Source organism: Phalaenopsis equestris, unplaced genomic scaffold, assembly GCF_001263595.1.
Source record: "Phalaenopsis equestris unplaced genomic scaffold, ASM126359v1 Scaffold000002, whole genome shotgun sequence".
Classification (NCBI taxonomy): Eukaryota; Viridiplantae; Streptophyta; class Magnoliopsida; order Asparagales; family Orchidaceae; genus Phalaenopsis; species Phalaenopsis equestris.
Window position 1 is genome coordinate 17,461,539 of NW_018164444.1, and position 24,106 is coordinate 17,485,644.

The 24,106-nt window shown below is 31.6% G+C and overlaps 2 protein-coding genes across 5 annotated transcripts in view; both read left to right on the plus strand.

The window, feature by feature from the left end:
* The first annotated feature begins 110 nt into the window (after positions 1–110).
* Positions 111–11,664, plus strand: LOC110029693 (50S ribosomal protein L24). 4 transcript variants are annotated; one of them, XM_020732109.1, is made up of 7 exons: positions 111–183; positions 2,341–2,436; positions 5,028–5,123; positions 6,106–6,209; positions 6,356–6,492; positions 11,163–11,258; positions 11,588–11,664. In XM_020732109.1, the coding sequence occupies exons 2-6, from the start codon at positions 2,365–2,367 to the stop codon at positions 11,243–11,245; spliced, it is 492 nt and encodes a 163-aa protein (XP_020587768.1). In that variant the 5' UTR covers positions 111–183; positions 2,341–2,364; the 3' UTR covers positions 11,246–11,258; positions 11,588–11,664. The 4 variants fall into 4 exon arrangements, with proteins under 4 accessions (XP_020587768.1, XP_020587785.1, XP_020587777.1 ...); XM_020732126.1 differs by lacking the exon at positions 111–183 and adding an exon at positions 4,727–4,872 and having other exon boundaries at positions 2,385–2,436; XM_020732118.1 differs by lacking the exons at positions 111–183; positions 2,341–2,436 and adding an exon at positions 4,676–4,872.
* Positions 11,665–14,311: 2,647 nt separating this feature from the next.
* LOC110024327 overlaps positions 14,312–24,106 on the plus strand; it is a 61,712-nt gene continuing 51,917 nt past the window's right edge. The window contains exon 1 of the mRNA XM_020724232.1: positions 14,312–14,515. Coding sequence (XP_020579891.1) covers positions 14,458–14,515 — 58 coding nt within the window. The 5' untranslated portion in view covers positions 14,312–14,457. The remainder of the gene's footprint in view (positions 14,516–24,106) is intronic.

Consider the following 24,106-nt stretch of genomic DNA (forward strand, 5'->3'; position numbering starts at 1 on the left):
GTCTCAGATTATATTCGATTGTTTTTTTTTTAAAATTTTTCTAATTAATTTCATTCATTTTTCGATCTTCATTGATTTGTATGTGATGATCATGAGAGGCAAAGAGAAGGGCGAAACGGGCAACATCAAGGTGTTATTCGCTCCCACTCCCAGAACCATATTATTGCTGAAGGGAAAAATCTGGTTTGACATTGAACTTTGATTTCTTCAAGCTTAGATTTCCCACAAACAGGATATGAAAGTCCCTTTAGGTTTTCTTTTCTTTGGATATAAATTTCACCAACTTTTAGTTTGTGTCCTTTCCTTTTGCAGTAGCAACATGGCGGTCTAGTTAGGACTACCGAAAAAGCATGTTGTTTGCTAATAACTTGTGTTTGGCTTGCTATAGAACTTGTATTTGATTTGTTTGTTATTTAAGCGAGCCAAATAAGAACAAATTTTTGCTGGATCATATTTGGCTCATTTTAGGCTCATTTTAGGCTCAAAATTAAGCAGGGAATTAATAAATAATAAACAAGATACATATAATATACTATTGATTTTAATGTTTTTTGCATTATTTTTTATTTTTAATATACAATGATTCTGCATTTATGCGGGTTGTTGAGACGCAAAAAAAACAATTCATTTAGTTCAACCTCACTTGGAAATTTAGATTTGCATTGCTTATATATGATAAAGAACAAGGCTATCACCTAGTTTAGTGCCTTGAGTGATTGAGCGTCTATGTGTTCCATGTGGGAACTTGCAAGTTGTGAGCCATGTGGGGGTATTTTGAATATATTAAAAAGATTTAATAAGATTTAAAATTTTTTTTAACTTAATTACATCCCCTAGCTTTTGAGTTATGAATGTTTCTTTTATAAAAAAATAGATTTAGAGTTTTTAATCAATTCAAGCTGAGCACAGCTCAATCGAGCTTAATTACATTAATGCAAACCGAACAATAGTAAGGCATTCAAAAATAATTTTGAACATGAGTCAATTTTGAACAAATAAATTCAAACGAGTTGAAAATAAATAAACACTTAGCTCGTTGAAGCTCGGCTTTTTTACACACTTGAATGGTCTTTATGCTCTATATTTGAATCTCCAATTTTTTTACAATTGCAATCCTGAATTTTTGTCTGATTGAAAGAGATTTGTTTTTTTTTCAAGTACAATAGCTTTGATACTAGCAGATGAGAAAAAGAAAAAATGAATCCAATATCATACCCTTGAAATAGGATTAGGGGTAAGATATATACATGAACGCAAACCTATAACTAGTTTATTCTCCCTTAATTGCTTTGAGGCACGGCATTTGAATAGACCTTTTGGTGTAAAGCACTGTTTCATGTCTGAGGTGTGAAGGTGCTACAAAATCGAGGCAAACTGAATACTAGATATGGCCTTAAGTTGGGGTGAAGGTCGGCCAGTGGGATAACGAGGAGTGGGCTTCATTATTAAGAAGGAAACAACTCGGATCACCAAGGACGCTAAACGATCGCTCATTAATAAAGGAGGTATGAGTGCAGAGAAAGCTAGGAGGTAAGCAACTATTTTTTTATTTTTATTTAAAGATAAATACATATTGAAGAAATCTATAGGGAATTTTCAAGAAAGCCTTCAAAAAAAGTTGAAACTTTTTTGTTTATCAATGCCTTAAATCATGGGATTAATCCCTTGGATATGATGTAAGGTTCATTTTAGAGCTAATTTGGTACTCTGTGATTTTAGATTTTTGTACTTATTTTTTAATGGACTTGGGTGTATTGTCAATTTTCACCACGAGTCCATGTTTAATCAAGTTGATTTGTAATGGTTTTGTGCGAACTTGAGTTAGCCTAGATCTTTCAGTGGTCAAAATCCAAACTAGTGATGGCCATCTCATTAGAGGATTTCTTGGTTACCTTTGGCCATGTCATCACTTGGCCTCCCCCTCACCATAACCTTGATATTGAGGCCACCTCCTTGTTAGGCCCCAAACTGGTTGGGCGTAGGGATAATTATAATTATTTGGTTTTGTAATTTTCTCTTATGAAAGAAAGTTTCAATTGTTTTTTAAATGAACTTTTATTTTCTGTTTATTGGCATCAACCAAGTTAAACTGTTACAGCCATGTTGATGGATTTTCTTACCTATATTTGTGCTTTATTAACATGTTGTTCCCTTTTTTTGAAACTTTGATGTCTGCATAACTGTTTTATGTGCTTCATAGATGAACCATTTCTGTGTAAAAGGTTAATTTAAAGGAAGATTTACAAACATACCATTCAATTCATGTGTGTTTACATATCTACCATCTAAACTTATTTAATCATTTTTAATTTGCAGCTGGTATCATTTTTAATTTTGCAGCTGGCCCAAAAGACACACCCATTGATGTTGTGCTTGAGAAAACTTATGATGCTAAGGCTGGGATTGGCATGCCTGATCTGTAGATTCACTACTAAGGTTTGTTCTTTTTGTTCTGTTTAAAAATCAACTGAGAGGTTGATTTGTAAATATCAATGTTTCAAGTGCTCTGCATGTAATTATCCTTTTTTTTTATATTGTGTCTATATATTTTTCAAAAATCTTCTCTTTCGTTCCAGGTATAAACTTGTTTTTATCTCTTTGATGCAATTTTAGCATTTTAACCACTTCTTATTTTATTATCTATATATTTTTCAAAATTCTTCTCTTTTGCTCCAGGTGGAAACTTGTTTTCATTTCTCAGTTGCAATTTGAGCTCTGAAGAATTTTCATGCGGATGGAATCATATTGACATTACTTGTATTAGGAAATCTTAGGGTCTTTTTGCTAAAAAATAATTTAATTTTCTAAAAGCTGCGGTGTGAATTATACTTTTTTTTTTATTTTTGAAAAAGTCGGGTCTCACCTAGAAAGCTGTCACCGCACCAGCCAGGACCAATGGGAAAGCACTAGTTTCAACGTCAGTTTTTTGAAAAAGTTTTCAAAACGTAGCTTACCCAAACAGACAAAACTGTGGTGCAGTGCGGTGTCGCACCGCCACCTCAAACGGAAGTCTTTGAATCTTTTATGCTATCCCTGTTGTATGGGCCCACGATTTTTAATTAATAACCCTTAAGAAATAAATAGGTGTGATTTATGACATTCTTGGATCTCGTCCTAATGCTTATGGTACTAATCATAACAATCGTCTTGCACTTAAAATTCAAAAATTCCTATACTTTAGAAATTTATTACGTGCAACACATTCGGGCGACAGTCCGGATGCGGTCACACCACCTTAAATTATAAGGTTTTTGAGATGCTTTACTCTTGTAATGCTTTTGAAATTGTAAAAGAAATTCCTTACTTTTGTAATGCTTTTGAAATTGAAGTTCCAAATATGAACTTTTCTTTTAAGGCTCAATGAAAATCAATACAAAGAGATGAATAAATTACAAAGTTACATCATTATTGTGCCGAGTTATTCAATAGTGTGATTGATATGCAATTTCATGACTTGAATAATCATTTCTCTAAAGTATGTACTAGATGTAAGTGATTCATTCTCAACTTTTGATAAGGGAGAATGAATTTGCCTTGCAAAGTTATATCCCAATGATTTTTTCAAATTTGAGCTTATAACTCTCGATTAGCTGATATCCGTTTAGATTATCAACATGCACTCTGCTGATGATTCCTTGTTTTTTAGAGGCATTGTTGATCTCGCAAAACAGCTTGTTAAAACTAAGAAGGATTGTGTGTATTATCTCGTTTAGAGGTCTATTATATTGGTATTAGCTTTACCAATTGGTGCTACTACAACTGAAAGAATTTTTTCTATAATGAAGATTACAAATATCGATTATGCAGATGAATGAGTGACGACTAGCTCAATGATTGTCTTATACCATACGTTGATAAAGGAATATATGACTTGATTCCCAATGAATCTATTATGCAGTATTATCAATCAATACAAAATAAATTGAAATTTTTGTGATTATCATTCAATTCTTTAATGATAATGGTGAACAATCTTTTGTTGTTAATTATATGTTATTCACTTTTCTTAAATTTATTAATTGATATATAACACTAAAATTCCTAACATAGCAAAAAGTATCATTATTAATTATGTTTTAAAGGTGAAATGTACATTTGTATGCATGGGCTTATCATACCAAAATATTATAAATGTAAATATTAGATTCTATGTTTTGGATTGGAAAATAATTGGGTGGTATTTTCTTAAAATATGCTAACTTAAAGTTAACTAAAAATGATATATTAATCCGAAATTTATGTTAATCTTAATAGATGTTGCTAATTAAATTAAAAGGCGTTAATTAAATCAATTAATATTATTTATGGTTCAATTTGAGTGAGTTAAGTCATTAATGTCCTATAAAATTAGAATTAATAACAAGTTATATTAATACAAATTATTGAAATTCTATCAAACAAATGAAATATGCACGTGTTAAGTAAATAATTTAATCTTAATAATTAATATTAATTAATTAAAATATATTCTCATGTTAATTAATGTTTTTTTATATTTTATTTAAGTGATCGAAATATAAGTTGTTATTTACTCAATTGTAATTTACTAGGTAATTACAATTCAAATTAATTAATTATGATTTGATTAGTACATTAAGATTGATATAATTAAAATAAAATCCAATTGGGGTATCACTGAGCTCCTATATATTTACCTATCTTACAACTAAGTTTTACATTTTACATTTATAGCACGAAAGATTTTCATATCAATAAAATTGAACAGGGGAATTAAGTGAGCTCCAGTTCTGCTGTTAGGGCAATTGAGCAGACCTACTCGGAGGATTTAGAGAAGAAGGAGACAGAGAGGCAATGGGATGGAAGGCAGCAGAAAAGCTGATAAAAAAATGGAAGATCTTGAGAGGAGATAACGTATGCTACAACCCATTGCTCTCGATCTAGGTTTAGGGACCCTTTTCCATCGCGGACTCAATTTTCAGTCGTCACAGATTATATTCGATGGGTTTTTTTTTTTTTTATTTCTCTCGTTAATTTCGTTCATTTTGTCGATCTTCGTTGATTTGTAGGTGATGATCATAAGAGGCAAGGACAAGGGCGAAACGGGCAACATCAAGCGTGTTATTCGCTCCCAGAACCGTGTTATTGTGGAAGGAAAAAATCTGGTTCGACTTCAAACTTAGATTTCTTCAAGCCTTCCGTTCTGTTACTAGTTTTTCATGCATTTGGTTTTACTGCCCGTCGCCATTCCTCTCATGTTCTTGTAGTTTCAGGCCATCCGAAACATTGATATTTACAAATTAACCACCTGGCTGATTTTTTTGAACTGCCGAACCGATATGTTTTACGCGTGCTACGATCAAACTATTGAGAATTTGTTAAAAATGAAAAATATGGGTTGGGGATTTACCATGAATTTTGATATTTGAGTGAGAATTTGAAAAATGGATGAACGAGGGCGGTTGATTTGTAAATAGCAAGTTTCGGGTGGTCTTTATGTAATTGCCCCTTTTTAGGGAAATAAGGTGGAGGGAAGGTGTTGGGGCGGAGGTGGTGGAATGATTCTGCTGTTTTCATTCACTCTATATATTCATGGGGCATTTGCATGCATACCACCCAATTCCTATGTATTTACCACCATTTTAACTTTGGGGCATTTACATACATACGACCTAATTCTTATGCATTTACATATCTAACACCTAGACTTTACTTTTTTTGCATTTATACCATCCAAATCTTTCATATCACATCAAAAATATCACTATTTTTACTTTTAAAAAGCGAAATACACCGTTTCATCCATAGGGAATGTGGCATGTTTGTAAAAATTGAAGTTTATGTGTTAGATATGTAAATAGATAAGAATTGAGTGTCATGTATGTAAATCTTCCTTTTTAGTTTTAAAACATGAAATACACCTTTCCATGCAGATGTAAGATGGTATGTATGTAAAAATTGAAATTTATGTCTTAGATATGTAAATACATAGAAATTGAGTGGTATGTGTGTAAATCTTCTTATTTGATTGTTCAGTTTCTTAGACTGCTATCATTTATTCAGTGCAATTTTCTATTGTTAGTTTCTTCGGTTCAATTGCTTCTTTCCTTAGGTATATAACTATGCATAAGAAGAAACCTTTTGCAGGTAAAGAAGCACGTCAAACAAGGACAAGGACATGAAGGAGGAATATTCTCAGTTGAAGCTCCACTTCATGTCTCAAATGTTCAAGTTATTGATCCAGTGACTGGGTATGCTGTATTTTTGAACAAAAGTCCAAATATAATATATAATGATTTTGCAATCTCAATATATAATGATTTTGCAATCTCTTTTTTTTTTTTGTTTTTAGAATCAATTTTCTTGTAGGTTTAATCTCCTTTGATTTCTCAATTAGGAGGCCTTGTAAAATTGGATTTCGTTTTATGGAAGATGGAACCAAGGTAAGAGTTTCTAGAGGACAAGAAGCTTCGGGCTCTATAATCCCCCGTCCGGAGATATTGAAATTGAGGAGAAAGCCGCGACCCACGGAACGTATGTGTCAAAGTTCTTAAGCACATTTATCTAAGAAAGAAATTTTACGTTATACTGGGATATTTATGGTTGTTATGCCTGTTCGAGGATTTTTTTTGGTGGCATTTACATAAATGTCACAAAATTCTTATATATATTAGACATTCGACACCTAAACTTTGATTTTTACATGCAGAGTACTCAAATCTTTAACATCACCTAAAAAACATCCCTATTCCTAAATTTTTAAGTGGAATACACATTTTCACACAGTTTTATAACACCATAATGTTATAAATGTAAACATCAAACTTTAGGTGTTTGATATGTAAATACATGAGACTTGTTTGTTATGTAAGTAAATTTCTTTTTTTTCCACCGGCGTAGCCGGATTTGTCTTGTATGTTCTATCTTTTTATTTTACATGAAGAGCCCCTCTATATTCTTTTCTTGATTCGCTTCATTCTCTGTAAATTTTTATAAAAAAAATTGATTTAGAGTTTTTAATCAATTCGAGCTAGGCACGACTAAAACAAGCTCAATTACATTAAAGTAAATCATACAACATTAAGGCATTCAAAAATAATTTTGAACACGAGTCAATTTTGAATAAATAATTCAAATGAGCTGAAAATAAATAAACACCTAGCTCGTTGAAGCTCAGCTTTTTTACACTCTTGTATGGTGTCTTTATTCTCTATAGTTGAATCTCCAATTTTTTTACGATTGCAAGCTTGAATTTTTTGTCTGATTGAAAGAGATTTGTTTTTTTTTCCTCAAGTACAATGGCTTTGATGCTAGCTGATGAGAAAAAGCAAAATGAATCCAATGTCATACTTTTGAAATAGGATAATGGGTAATCTATAGACATGAAATCAAACCTATAACTAGTTGATTCTCTCTTAAATGCTTTGAAGCAAAACAATTGAATAGACGTTTAGGGGTAAAGCACTCTTTCGTGTGTGAGGTGTGAAAGTACTACATAATCGAGGCAAACTGAATACTAGATATTGCCTTAAATTGGGGTGAAGTTTGGCCAGCGGGAAAATGAAGAATGAGCTTCATTATTAAGAAGGAAACAACTCGGATCAGCAACTAAGGACCCTAAATGATTGCTCAATTAATAAGGGAGGTCTGAGTGCAGAGAAAGCTTGGACGTAAACAACTATTTTTTAATTTCCATTTAAAGATAAATACATATTAAAGAAATCTATAAAGAATTTTCAAGAATGTCTTCACAAAAATTTGAAACATTTTTGTTTATCAATGCCTTAAATCAAGGGAATAATCCCTTGGATATGATGTAACGTTCATTTTAGAACTAATTTAGTACTCTGTGATTTTAGATTTTTGTACTTCTATTTTTATGTAGTTGGGTGTATTTCTTTTATTTTAACCTTGTGTTGGGTCAATTTTCACCACACGTTCATTTTTAATCAAGTTGAACTGTAATGGTATTGTGCGAACTTGAGTTAGCCTAGATCTTTCAGTTGTCAAAATCCCTATCATTTTAATCTTGTTTGATCAAACTATTGATTGCCATCTCATTGGAGGATTTCCTCGTTACCTTTGGCCATGTCATCACTTGGACTCCCCCTCACCATAACCATGATAATTAGGCCACCCCTATCTTTTATCGCTCTTATGAGTTATTAATACATGTTGAAAATGTGTTGCATTCAGTACCCACTACCCCCGGATATAGCATTGATGCTTTGCAAATTTGCTTAGGGGTTATTTGGTTGAGTGAATTTGTGGTTTATTGTAATTCATTTTACATGAATTTGACAAAATTATGTGCTTAATTAGAAGATACGAATACAATGTAAAGTATGAATGCATTTGAAGTTTACAACATGGTTCATTTTTGCTGCATTTAGGATTCTGGCTGACTAGACTGAATTTGTATTGCACCATTCATGTAAAATGTTATAGGCAAGACGGCGGACCAGCTTGACAGCCCGTCGTCGCTCGCCTCCACCATTCGCTGTTGTTCGCAGTTGCCCCCCTCCTGCTATCTCTGTGCAAAATAATATATTTTAAAATACATTATTTTCAATCTACTTCAAACCAAATTAAAAAAATATAAAATCCTACATTTATTTTCTGTGAACCAAACAACTCGAAAATATTTCCAATACATTGTAATCATAGTACTTCAACATTTTATTTTGCGTTTCATTTTCATCAATCCGAAAAATTACTTAACCTCTTCAAAGCCTACTCCATCTACTATTCCCATGCCATGGTTGTCTCATTGTCTTCATATACTTTGATGCTATGTAACTTTTTGATGATTGCAAGATTGAGATTTTAGCCACAGTGTGTTTTAATAACCAGTGAAAAACTTTTTACGTATGTGAGCTCATGACCCTTAGAGATGGACTTCTAATTAAGATCTCACTCCCATGATCAAAATTTGCTCATCGTAGTAAATTTCATTTTAATTGTGTTTCCTCCATTCTTTTTTCATATTTGTGATCTCATCGTTATTAAACTTGCAAGCTCTCATTTTAATAAAAATTAGTAGAAAGTCATAACTAAGTATGTTTCTGACATATGTTTAACATTTTACATATGATGTCAAGCTCAAGCAGTTGATGCTCAATAGCTTAAAATCCTTTATAAATTTTTTTGTTGAGTTAAATATTTCTGAAAGTCAAGGAATTATTAAACCGATAAAATCGTTGGATATTATTAAGCTTATAAAACTATTTCTATTATTAAATTAAAAATCAATTAACTTTGGAAAAGCTAGTTTATATTTTGGTTAAAAATAAAATTTTTGTTTACTAAAAAATTTTTTAATCACCTTGGTTATAAAAAAAAATTCCAAAAATGTGTTTATAAAGTTGCTATTTAGTCGGAAAATTCCCAAAATCTGCCTAATTCCATAGTCCCCTCTTCCCACTATAGTTTTTTTTTAGTATCACATAGTTTACACGCTTAAATTTGCCTAATTAGCCTATCAAACTCCATGGACAAAATCTCCGCATTTTTTTTTTTTGCCAAACTGTTGACTGCCACCTCATTCGGGAAGGAAGCGGATGGGAGCCGGCAGCGCGCCTCGGCCAACACATTTGCTATGATGAGGTCACCCTTAATTTTCTCTCGTCTTGGATATGCGTTGCGTTCACTACCTCTCCCTTAGAAATTACCTTCTTGCTCCCCAAACTTGTTTAGAGGATGTTTGGTTTGCTGGAGAAAGGAATGTATTGTATTTTATTAGGTGTACTTCGTGTCTATTTGGTTTAGTGTAAAATAAATGTTTAACTTTTTATTTACTGGCTTGGTTTGAAGAAAAACATATTCAAAATAAAATATGTCAGTCAGCCACTGTGGTAGTTGGTAGCGAGTAGTGGCGGGCAGCAGGGGAGAGGTGTCGGCAGCTGGCCTGTAGGTGCTGGAGGCAACTGGCGTCGTCAGCCGTGGCCAATATTTTACACAAAGCTATGAATTTGGAATGCAAGTGAATTCCAAATGTTTTGAAATCGAATCAGAGAATGAATTTTAATCACATTATAATTTTATCCCGCATTTATTTTGTTGCGATTAAATGCCTGGATTTCCAAAACTTCTGTGAAAGGAAGACAGCGCACTCTTGTTATTGCCGACCAAACCACCTCTCAGCTTATTTAAAACCCCAATCCTCCTCTCTCAACCTGTTAGCTACCTTTGCTGTACTTTATCCATATGTAATCGTTTTTTTTTTTGTGCTGTGACGTTATGAATGTTTTTCTGGATGAAAAGATTGAGATGTTGGCCACTTTGTGAGCTTTTCCTATGTGTTCTTTCCAACCCAAGAGAAGGATTTCTCGAGTGTGTGGCTTGCCATTTTGAGAGAGAATTCCAACTGCCGCTGAGCACTTATATTGGAAGTAAGATAATTATCATTATTCACATTTATGACTAGTTTAGTTTCCATCATAGCAATTTCATTTTTATTGTGTTTTCATTGATCTTCATATTTTTTATATCATTTTATCTAATTTGTCGCTTGTTTTTACATTAAAACACCCAACATATCATTTCTGTAAAATTTGTAATCTCTTGTGTCAATTAAAATTAATAGTTAGTCAAAATATAGTGGGCATGAATTAAGAGTGAAGATTTCCTTTGCTAAAATCATAAAAACCATTCCAGTTTGTCATAGAACAGGATCTCTCCTAGGGTGCCCATCCATTAAGAATGAGGATAAATTGGAGTAATTTTTGTCTTTTTCATGATTTTCTTCACTTGAATCACTCTCTCCTCATGTTTTGGATTTCAAGTTGCAATTTTGCAATTTAGTCCAGTCTCAATAATTTTTGGCCAATTAATCCTTCCAAAACTAATTCTTCCAATAACTCTGGTTTGCACTCTTGTTAGGCCCCAAACTGGCTGGGCGTAGGGATAATTGTAATTAGTTGGTTTTGTAATTTTCGCTTATGAAAGAAAGTTTGAATTGTTTTTTACATGAACTTTTATTTTCTGTTTGTTAGCATCAAATAAGTTAAACTGTTACAGCCATATTTGTGCTTTATTAACATGTTTTTGCCTTCGTTTAAACCTTGATATCTGCATAACTATTTTAAGTGCATCATGTCTTTGTAAAAGGTTAATTTAAAGGAAGATTTACGTACATACCACTCGATTCATATGTATTTACATAGCTAACACCTAAACTTATTTAATCATTTTTAATTTTGCAGCTGGCCCAAAAGACACACCCATTGATGTTGTGCTTGAGAAAACTTATGATGCTAAGGCTGGGATTGGCATGCCTGATCTGTAGATTCACTACCAAGGTTTGTTTCTGTTCTGCACGCTCTATTTGTTCTGTTTAAATGTCTTTTCTCTGCTATTCCGGAGGCTTACCTTCATTTTTTAGCATTTAAACCACTCACTACTGTTTCATCCATTTTTCAAATCCTCACTCAAATATCAAAATTCATGATAAAACCCAATTCTCAATGATTAGATCGTCGCACGGGAAAATGCATCGGTTCGATAGTTTAAAAAATCATCTGAGTTGATTTGTAAATATCAATGTTTCGAGTGCTCTTAATGTAATTATCCATTTTTTTTTTTATTGCATCTGTATATTTTTCAAAAATCTTCTTCTTTTTCGTTCCAGGTGGAAACTTGTCATCATTTCTTAGATGCAATTTGAGCTCTGAAGAATTTTCATGCAGATGGAATCATATTGACTCTGTGTTCTGTTTTTTATTTTCTTCCATATTATCTCCTACGACTCATGGATAATGTGACGTTCCTTCAAGTAGAGCACACTATTTATTAAATGTATTAGGAAAACTCAGGTGTTTTTGGGGCAGCTGTTGCTTATTAAAAAACAGTTGTGAAGTTGCTGAAAAATAAAATAATATTATAAAAGCTGCGGTGGCTATTATTATTATTATTTTTTTTTTTTTGAAAAAACCGGCTTGCAACTAGAATGCTGCCATCACACCTACTCAAGACCGATGCGAAAATGCAGTTTTCAACTGCAGCTTTTTGAAAAAGTTGTAAAAATTCTGTTTACCAAATAGATAAAACTGTGGTCCGGTGCCGCACCGCCGTCGCATCGCCGCCCCAAACGGAAGTGTTTGAATATGTTATGCGATCAATATTGTATGGGCCCATAATTTTTAGTAATAAAGCGAAAGTTAAATAAAAAAGTTGTGATTTATGATACTCATCTCTTCCTAATGCTTGTGGTACTAATCATAGCAATCCTCTTGCACTTAAAATTCAAAAGCGCCTAAACTCGAGAAAATGATTACGTGCAGCTGACCGCACATCTGAACAACGTTCCGGTTGTGGCCACGCCAACGTCAATTACAAGGTTTTTGAGATGCCTTACTTTTGTACTGCTTTTGGAAGTGAGGTTCTAACTATGAACTTCTCTATCAAGGCTCGATGAAAATCACACAAAGCGATGAATAGATAAAATTGAATGCAGACTCAAAGCTCACATGGTGAAAAGAAATTATTCAAATGTTTTAATAATTAAGTTTGCTGAATGAAAAAGTTATTACTTGAATATCCGAATAGAAGATGTCTTGGGATTTATAAGATGTTCTTGCTCGGTCAAATTAAAGCTTTTCATGATGTATTCGACTGCAATTTGAAGATAGAATTGATTTTACATTGATTCAAGTTTTTCTTTGTAATGAAAGATTTAATACAAAAGTTTTGAAATTTCTCACTTATGAGATATAATTTTCTTACCTAAGACATATATAGGTAGAGCAGTCTTGTTGAAAGTCGTAAGTCTCCTCAGGTAAAGGGTTTGAATCTATCTCTAGCCAGTTTGCCCGTAGGAAGGGTGGTTATTGAATAGTTAGATACATGAAGGTGGTTGGGGGCTCGTATAATAGACTCTGACCATTCTTTTAATTATATATATATACTTAATTTTTTAATGTTGTAAAAAAATATCTTTATTAATTATGTTTAAAAGCGAAATACACATTTTTTTGGCGTCGGCTAAGATGTAAATTTTGGATTCTAAGTTTTTAATTGGAAAATAAACGAGAATTGGGTGATATTTTCTTAAAATATGCTAATTTAAAGTAACCAGGAAAAGATATATTAATCTAAAATTGAAATTTAACTTAGAAGTTAAAGCTAATTAAATTAAAAGAAATTAATTAAATAAATTAATATTATTTATTGTTCAATTTTACTAAGTAGCTAGCATACATTATATTTACCAAGTGATAATTAGGTCTTTAATATCAAATAAGTATAATTTAGGCTATAAAATTAGAATTAATAACAAGTTTTAGTAATAAAAATTGTTGAAGTTCTATCAAACAAATGAGATATGCACGTGTTAAATAATTGATTTAATCTTAATAATTAATATTAATTAATTAAAAATTATTGTCTCATGTTGATGAATGTTTTCTTTTTATTTATTTAATTGATCGAAATATAACTTATTATGCACTCATTTTAATTTACTAGGTAATTACAATTCAAAATAATTAATTAAATTAATTATGATTTATTTAGTACATATAAGATTGATATAATTAAAATAAATAAAAAATTACTATAATATAAATTTAATTCTTCTAGTCTAAAATAAATTGCCAGATATATTATTTTAATCTAAATAAATTTAATATCTATTATATCAAATAATTTTTAAAAATTTTCAGCTAAATTATTTAATTAGAGGAATATTTAGCATGCATGCCACTCAATTATCATGTATTTACAAATGTAGCACCTACATTTCAACTTTTTATACTTGCCCCCTTCTTATGAAAGGAAATATATATTTGATTTTCCTTTATAGTTAAAATAACAATATTTTTTATGTAATATACTATATTTTGATGGTAAAATTGTAAAAAAATAAAGTTTAAATATAAAATTTATAAATACATGAGATTTTCATGGTATTGCTCAGCTCGTGTTCGGCTCGTTTATATTTCGAGCTCAAAAAGAGCTAAAAAAGTTTGTTCGTGTTCGGCTCGTTTGCTTAACCAGCCGAACACGAGCTGTTTGCGAACAACGAACCGTTTTGACAGCCCTAGTATTATCTAAATGCCTGATAATATATATTTACCTCTTACTAAATTTTATATTTTAAATTTATATCAAGTAATATTTTCATATCATATAAAATTATTATTAATTTAATTTAAGACAAATAAATATATCTTTTGATATATATAGATAGTTGAACTGTACTTCAAATTAAAATTTAATTATTATGAGAAAATATTATATCCATCAATAAAATATATCACATCGCATCATATTTTTTAGTGTTGATATTAGACGTTGTATTTTCTTAATTGTTAGATATGTAAATACGTAAGTTTTGAGTGCTATATATGTAAATCTGGCGCTCGATTTTTGCAGGAGGCCATTAGTGATCGATCGCACTGGCAGCCAGAAAGCATTTCCGAGGTAATCGCACGCTCGCTGTGGTCTCCCGCTCCCAGCGGGACTTTGACGAGAGCCATAGCTCTTTCGAGCTACGGAACCATGGCCTCCGATTCTCCTAGATCTCTCCGGGCTCAGATTCCTCAGAGCAGCAGGCCTGGTGTGCATACTTCTTCTTTTTCATTCGTTTACTCACGGTTTCTATGGCGGCGATTTCTTTATCGTGCCTTCGATTCATCCTCAGTCTAATTACTTATTGATTCGTGTTTGATATTTAGTTTGATCACTTGGATGAAATTTTGCTGAAATATTGATGCGCTTGATGTGTTTGGAGGATTTCATCACAAATCGCTAAGGGATAATAGGTTGTTGGGACAGGAATTTGTTTTTCTTATGATGTTTGTTTTAGCTTTATGTTAGCTAACGATGAATCAGGGCATGAGTGATAGAGTTCATTTTGTAATAATTAATGACTGTGCTGCGTATGGTTGTGATGGAAGCGTGCCTTGAGTCCGGACTCCGGACGTAGCTCTATGTTGATTTCTAATCAGTTTTTGGTTGATGTTATTTGCAAAAAATTTTCTGTGCGGACTCCTGAGGTACCTCTACGTGCGACAGAAGTTATTTCTAAGTTATTTTCAGGTTATTTGACCAATTTATTTATAGATACAATCTAAGTGTCTCTGTGAGGATGAAATACAAAATGGCTCACCCTCTTTTATAGGCGCACCAATCTGTTTTAAAATTTCAGAAATAGGAAATAATGTTTTGTGGGGTTGATGATGATCGATAGGCTTCCAATAAAATCCTCTTTTAAAATAAGTGAATTAATCGGCAAAATCCTTTTATATTTCTACCTTTCTTTTTATTCAACTAAAATAAAATTATTCACTCTCGTTTTCTTCAATGTTAAAACCTGTCCTAAGATAAAAAAGCTAGACGGCTCACAGAAAAATTCAGCTAATTCTTTCATGCGATATGCACTAGAAATTAACAAATGATTGTGTTGCTGCATACATCTTCTAAACAAAACTTTTAGCTGAGATAATCATTCTCATGTGAATTAGACAAATGTTTCCTTTTCTTGGAATGCCACTGTTAGGGTTTGCCACACCACTATAGGGAAGAGTAATTTGGGGTGTTATGATCATTTTAAGAATTTCTATGAACTCTTCCAATCTACCTTAAGTAATTTAAGCACAATTAAACTTAACTACAACAAGTACACAAAGGTAAACATGGATGATCTAAATCAATTAAATGTGCGATAAAATCAAAGAGATAGATTGGCGCAAACCAACTTTTACATGCTTCAATACACATTAGGCATTCCGAGACTAGCTCTTAAGAAATCTTCTAATTCTTCATTTGCAAATTGCGTGCAAAGAAGCTTGAATTGATTATCATTAAAAGCTGATTAACAAGAAGACTTTGAGCAACTTTTCAGATTAGCACAACCCTGCAAGGGCTTGTACTTCATAATAGTTTTGTCAAAGCACAATGTACAATACGATCCACAAGACTTTATTTTTGCTTCAAAGTGCATGGCACAGGGTGAAGCAACATTTTTTATTAACTAAAGCGATAATAGGTTATATAAAACTATTAAGATAAGAAATTATATAATTACTTATGTGTCATTTTAATTGTATGTCATTAGATATATTAAGTATTTTTTTTTTAAGAATAGAATTCTTATCAAACGATATGCACATTCATTTAATATAGGTGGTTGTCCAAAGAAGCTAGTGAAAGACTAAATTATTTCAGAGGTCTCTTGAAAGGAAAGGTGAGTGATCATTTTATTTTATGCATAAATTAGTGTTTTATTAAATGAATTAAACAAATATGACATTTTGAAAGTCTGAAAATATATCACTAATGAAAGGAAAATAACAGACATGTGACACATTTTAATGGATTTTAAATTGATATGAAAAATGTAAATTTTAAGTCATACATGATTACCCTCAGATTGTACTGAAGGAGATATGATGTACCCGTGCACGTTAAAGGAAATGGTAAAGGTTTACCTTCAGATGCAATTTGAGGGTATATTCAGCTATATTTTTTAAGATACCTACGAGTAAATTTTGAGGGTATCTTCAAGTATATTTTCCAGGTTACTTTTAAGTATGATGGGAATCCTGCTATGATTATTGAAAAGATTAAAATTATGGGAATCCTGCTATGATTATTGCTGCTATGATTATTGAAAAGATTAAAATTATAAATACTCAAAGTGATACGAGAAGAGCTAAAACTAAAATGAAAGTTTAAAATTTTATAAGGTAATGAATAAACATTATAATTTGATGAATGTTAAAATTATAATTACTCGTCAAGTCAAACTTACAATTGAGATTAATATTTTCTTTCAAGAAAATAAATAACTTTAGGTTGATATGTCTGATAGGAGAGATTGATTTACAAGTGGGAATCCTGCTATGATTTGGGAATCCTGCTATGATTATTGGGAATCCTGCTATGATTATTGAAAAGATTAAAATTATAAATACTCAAAGTGATACGAGAAGAGCTAAAACTAAAATGAAAGTTTAAAGTTTTATAAGGTAATGAATAAACATTATAATTTTATGAATGTTAAGATTATAATTACTTATCAAGTCAAACTTACAATTGAAATTAATATTTTCTTTCAAGAAAATAAATAACTTTACGTTGATATGTCTGATAGGAGAGATTGATTTACAGGTGGGAATACTGCTCTGATTATTAAAAAGATTAAAATTATAAATACTCAAAGTGATACGAGAAGAGCTAAAATTAAAATGAAAGTTTAAAGTTTTATAAGGTAACGAATAAACATTATAATTTGATGAATGTTAAGATTATAATTACTCATCAAATCAAACTTACAGTTGAAATTAATATTTTCTTTCAACAAAATAAATAACTTGATATGTCTGATAGTAAAGATTGATTTACAGGAGAAGGACTGCAGCTGATTGTTACTAGTTATGTTGTGTTTGTAGTTTCTTTTTATTATATCATTTAAATATTGATATATTGTTTAATATTAGTTTGAGATATAGTTCTTCAGACTATATTTTTGTTTCTGGATGTTTAATTTTTTAGCACATTGTGGATTAGTGACGTTTTTATTTATTGAAAGTTTCTGAAAAATTTTGTGGAAGGTAAAATGAAATGTCAATACTGTCAGACCGCAGTTCCGCTTTAGTTAGTCTAAGCACCGAGTTGGGTTGTGACAAGCAGTGCCAATTATTTGCTTTTCTTGCTCTTTTTAGACAGGTTGTTTTTCATTTTGTTCACCAGGAGCTCAATTGAGCTGCCCACTTTTGTGACCAATGGGCTCTTACTCATAATTTTTCTTTTGATATGGTCCCTAAGTCGTTGGAGCTTTTTGTCATCGTTCGCGACGATAGGGCCTATTTTGTACAGGTCTGAGGATCTGTTTTTTTTGTGCTTTTTTGTACTTCTTTATATGTTTAATGCAATATGCACACCTTCACAAATCACCCTAACACATCCTTCTCCTAGCTACACCCTTTTCAACCCCACTGCCAGTGTTAATTGCACCAAAGTAGATCAGTACCATCATTTGCCTTTGTAGTCATCAATTAACTCTCCATTCAACCTTCTAGCTGCAAGAATTGAACACTGCCCTCTTTTTACCACACTCTCGTTATTTTCTCTAGTTGTCTAAGCGTGAATCGCCTTCCATTAATCGTACTAGATATTTATATATATTATATATATATACAATTATATATATATATATATATATATATATATATAATTCAATATAATCACCTTTTATTTTATTTCGTTAAATTATTATTCGGGCTATACAAATTAATCTTTATGTTATTGTTTTGATAATAAATTATCTATATAATAATAATAATTTGAGGCTTGGTAATGAAAAAGTAGAGTTATTTTTTTTTATATTGAGTAATTCAAGGCTTATTGTAGGTAGGCTTGAGTCGATCAGATCCACTGTAGCATCAAATAATAATTCAGAGGTCTTATTGTAGTACATCCATCAATCGAATTTTGTTTGACTCTCAACTTACTCAAGAGTTCATAGTATACTCATCAAGCTAACTAAGTGTTATTTGTTAGGGGATAAACATACACTTCATTGTTAGAAGTTTAATCTTTATTACTTCTATTAGATTTTTAGTTATTTTCTTTGTGGATTTGTTGGTCCTGTTTCATTCAATGATAAATATCTGGAATATGCTTTATTTAGTGCTCATAATGAAATAGTTATTTGTCTTATTTTATTGTTGCACAACTACTTGCATGTCAGATTAAATTCAGTTATAATGTTTTCTTTTGTTGCATCACCTTTATGAATTACAATTAGATTTCAGTTACATTATATTCATATTTGAAATAATAGATATAATGGTCATATCATTTAAATAATTACGTATTAAAAGTTTGTAATTGTACACATGTATAATAATATATAGGTCAATAGAACTATTTTGAATGTTGGTTGATTGGATTGACGAGCTCATATAGGGATGATTCTATAGAAAATCGTTTGATTTTTTGGGTTAGTGTTTGCCTTATCGATTTTATATACATATATATATATACATATATATATATACATATATATATATACATATACATATATATATATATATATCTGGGTGTGATACTCGAATTGTTAATTGCATTGGGGATGACCGAGACTCGTATAATAGCCTCAGGTCATTCATTTAACTAAACTGACATCAAATAATAGATAACTATGGAATGACCATTGGAATGCATAAAATTAATTATGAATAATTGCAAATTTTATTAAAAAAATTGGGCATATTCATATTATCCTGACAATACTTTTGTGAAATAGTCTCATTCCATTGTTCATGCTGCATGCCTTAGTATCTTGCATATTATGCTTTAATAAATAATGGTTATTTATTATGTTTGATTTTTTATAATTATTTGTGAATATTTTTATATAGAAGATTTCACCCTGTCATTTGAGATCCATCTCCACAAAAACATACTTTTTAATATTTTCAGTCTTTGCACTAGTTACTGTATTTCTTTTTGGGCTTAAGTAGTTATTTATCTATCGTCATTTTAGTTTATTTTTCAATTAGTTTTTTTTTCAGTTGTATTAGTTGTTGAATTTTATTTATGAAATGGAATAAAATTTATCTTTTTTGCTTATTTAGTTATTATTTGTATGAAATATTTTTTTTTAGAATACAAAACATATTCACATCATTTCATTATGCCCTATGTTTCCAGGGTGTATTGTCTTTTGGATCCAGGGCGTGACAGTGCATTAACCACCACAATCATAGCCATTGCCAACAACAAATTTGTTGAAGTCATTAAACTCTATTTTCAACTCTCAACTTGACTGCGGCCCAACACTTTAGATCACTCTGCCAACTTTCTATCATTTCCACCTCCATCTCTCTCCATCTCTAAAAATCAAAGAAAAGAAAAAAGACAAGGAAAAGAAGGTAAAAACTTCATCCCTCGTGCACAAAGATGAAAATGCATAAAAGTCAATTTTAAATTTTCGTGCACGTTGTTCCTATGCAGTGTGGCCATGTTATTTCACAACAGGAAAATGACCAAAATAAGTACTTGTGTATGTTGTTCCAATGCAAAATGTATAAAAATAAGTGCTTGTGTTCAAAAGAAAGATAAAATTCCATGTCCCTCGTCAATGTGATAACTTCAGACTTTTTTAAGTGTGGTTGGTTTGAAGATTAGTTGGTCATGGTGTTTTTAAGTATGGACTATGCACATTTTTTAAATGTGATGTAAATACTTAACATTCTCCTAATTGCCAACTACGTGTGGGTGATATCTAAGAGATTGTATAAATTCAGATTGAACAAACTTAAAAATAACAAAATACAGGGGATTTATGGACACCAATGCAATTAAAATGAAGATGAAAGTAGCTTAAAATTAAAAAGTAAAGATGAGATATGAACTCAAATAAAAATTATCTTTAGCATTAAATATAAAAAGATAGCACTGAAACTCTACAACCCGCCAATGAGCCTGAATAGAGACTCTCTATGAACAATTACATTATGTTATATCTATGGTTTATAAGAAGGCAAAGTCAGGAGCTAAGGCGTTTTACTCTAGTGTGGGAAGGAATAAATTACAAGGTGTAAGCCCTGGAAAAAAATAAAAATAAAACTCATAAAATTAAATATAATTCATAAATACTTCAAACTAGCATCATAATCATTTATTTCATCATTATTAAAATTATCATAAATCTTAATTTTAATTGTTAATATAAAAAAAAAAGAAATAAGCTTTAAAGTAAATACTCACTTAAAATTTAAATGTGACACAAGGATTAAGATTCATGGTAGCATCATCATCATTTTCAGTCTTTGGAGGAATCATCATATGTAATAACTGTGTCGTCCTCAGATATTGTTTTTGTTTTCATTTTCGAAGTCTTCTTCAATTACCACCTCTCTTTTGAGAAATTACTGTATCTTTCATATCTCTCACTATATTAGTTAACAATGAATTAAATATAATTTTTAATAAATATTTAGTTAGTAACATGACTAAGTAATTTCTATACTAAAATTGCTATCTGATTTATTTGAAGCTTCGACACCAATTCGTTTCCTTTTAAATAATTGTGAAATAGAAGCCGCTTTAAATTCAATTGTTTTTTGGCACAAAATTAGACATCGATAATCTTATTCTCATTATTATTAAAGGTTATTTCTTCATCTTCAAGTTCAAATCTTTTTTTTTTTTTTGCATTTTTTATTCATCATTAAATAATATATCATTAACAACCAGTGGATTTATACCATCATCACAATTTTTTTTTTTTTAAACTTTTAATCTTTCAATTTTTTATTGAATATAATATAAATTAATTTATTCATTTGACCTGTAACCAATCGTTTTCTTTTCTTTTTTTATTACAATCTGTCACACCCCAGCTGACCCCTCTTAGGGGTCAAATAATCGTGTGGCAGAAGTAGATGACTCAATCAGATACAATTTTCATCAACACTTATCCTGACTTACACGAATCAAGACTAATTTGGTGGATGATTGGTCTCACTCAACCGTCAGAAACAGTTCAATTCATTTGTTTTAATCACACATAAAATCATGCATAACTAATTCACAAATTATATACAAAACTACTAAATATCAAAATATAAAATATACATATCCCAAAATTGCTTTACAATTCTCTAAAACTTTACATATCAAAAGTTGTACAAAGTCGAATCACTTGGCTGAGTATATTGTTGTTTTTTAGCGCTCCCTAAAAAAAATAACATAATCTAGGTAAGTTTTAGATTTAGTGAAATAACTAGTGCTAACATAAGACTCAATAGACATGAAAGAGGCAACATATATGTTAATCAATGACTATAAACTGAAAAATAATAACATAATCTAGGTAAGTTTTAGTTTTAGTGAAATAATCGGTGCTAACATAAGATTAAATAAACATAAAAGAATTAACATATATGTTAATCGATGACTATAAATAATGATAGAAAAAGAATTAAATATGCTTAACTCTTAAAATTTTAGCAATATGAAACACATACAACATGGAAAATGGTAGTGAACACACGCACACTGTGTATGTATGTATGTATGTATATATGTATGTATATATGTACGGACAGACGAACAGATGCCATATCAAGAGTTAAGAAATTCATCATTTCTCATCATTTTACCTGTTATAATTGTTTTTATAAGTAATCTGAATGTATCTGCTTTAGTTTTATCTTCTATAAAATGTGCTCACCTCAAGCTTGTCATCTAAAATACACGATTAGAAATTATAGTTCTATTAAATTTAAGAAATTCTTAAATTAAATCTTAATTCAATATATCAATATCTTAAGTAGGTATTCATACCTCAATTTAGTTGTCTCGCATCAAACTCTAATCCCCGCTAAAAGACTTCAAACAAAATATGTACTCCCCCAGTTAACTAAACAAGTCAATGAAATTGTAAACAATTTAATAAATGTTTATTAATTTGAATGAAATTAATGCAAGCATTTATCTAAATACAAATATAGATATACACACACACATATTACATCAAAATCAATTTCTTCCTCAATTTCTTTCTTCTTTTCTTCTTCTCTCTCTTCCTTCTCACATTTTTTTTTAATATTTTTTTTCTCTCGATTTTAGGCATTGACTGATTCCCGAGAACAAGGGAGCTCTCGTTTGCTAGATTTCCACCATGATACATACCAGCGCTAACTGATGAGAGAGCAAACCAAAGGAAACAAATGGTTAGGGCATGTGTGTGTGTGTGTTTTTCCTATCTTATGTTGTTTCCTTTATATCCAAATTATTTTATACCCCTTTCATTTCAATAAAAATATTTCGCATTATTTTGATTTTCAACATTGCATTAGAGCCAAATTTCCTTCCCTAGCTACTGGTCCTTATTTCAGGGTCGTTGGATTCTCTTCCTGCCATCCTCCCTGTAGGAAGGGAGTGACTCTCTTCCAAAACTAGCTGCCATAAATCTTTGATAGAGAGGAATAAAAATCCTAGAAGGGCTTCTGGAGGAACCTGGAGAACTCTAAGAGCTACTTGTTCGACGATTCCTTATGTTTCTCCTCCTTGTCGTTGACGACAAGGGGCTCGACAGAGTCTCTTCCCTTACCATTGGGCAAATTGGGATGCAACCTATTTGATCAGGAGCTTTGGGAGACAACGTACAAGAATTTTGTCGTCGCGTGTCGAAACACGGCTAGAAAGTTGCTAACATACATTTCTTCTTCAGAAAGAGCGGCAGAGGCAGTAGGATCGGTGATGTTGTAGTTGGCGAAGAGGTTGTTGTCATCCATTTCATGGCTATGGCAGTCGTCTTCGATGTTGAGATCTATAACTTCGACTACTACTGGCAAGTTGAAAAAAGCGTTGGGACTAAAATCGTCACAGAAGAGTCCCAGGAAGGACAACAACCCCTCTAGGACGGTGAAGAAGTCAATGACAGCTGATTCGCAGATCCAGCGTGGGCTGCTCAGGATCTCTGCTAATCAGCTTGGGAAACATGTAGAATCCATCATTTTGCCACTGCAATTAATGCAACAATCCAAAGCTTTAGATTTTCCAGACCAACAAGAATATGGAAGCATAAAATTGAAGCTTCTTGAGACTGGATTGCTTCTGCACCCTCTCATAGCATTAGATAAATTAGAAGTCGCATCCCAAAGGCTTGGGCAGATCATACGTGAAGCTTCAGTAAGGCCATAGAGATTGGAAAGAATTTCGAAGCCTTTTTCGCCAGCATAATTCCCTCCTGCAGTCTTTCCTGCCTCCATAACTTTCTGCGGCCTACCTACTGTCGGCTGGACCTCCTACCAGGACCGTCGGACTTAATTCTGTGGCCAGTTCTCTCCCATGCAGCCTTTTCTACATCGAACCTCCGTCCTGCAGGTTTTTCTTGCTGTCGGACCTACCTCTGCAAATTTTTCCTTACAAATTTGAGGCAGCTGGACCTTTTCCTTGAAGGTCGCTAATAGCCAGAAATTACCAACACCTTTCTGCAGGCCGCAAATTTCTAGGCCGCAAATTCTAGTAGCCATCTCTGTGGCTGTCGGCACTTAAAAGAAAGAAAGGTTGTTTTGGGGGTCGCCCGTAAGAAGCTGTCGGCAGCCGGAATCGAAATCTCATCGCCCGCTTCGGAAGAACTTTTTAATTTACGTATATATTTAGTTTTAGAAAAATATGAAATCAAACA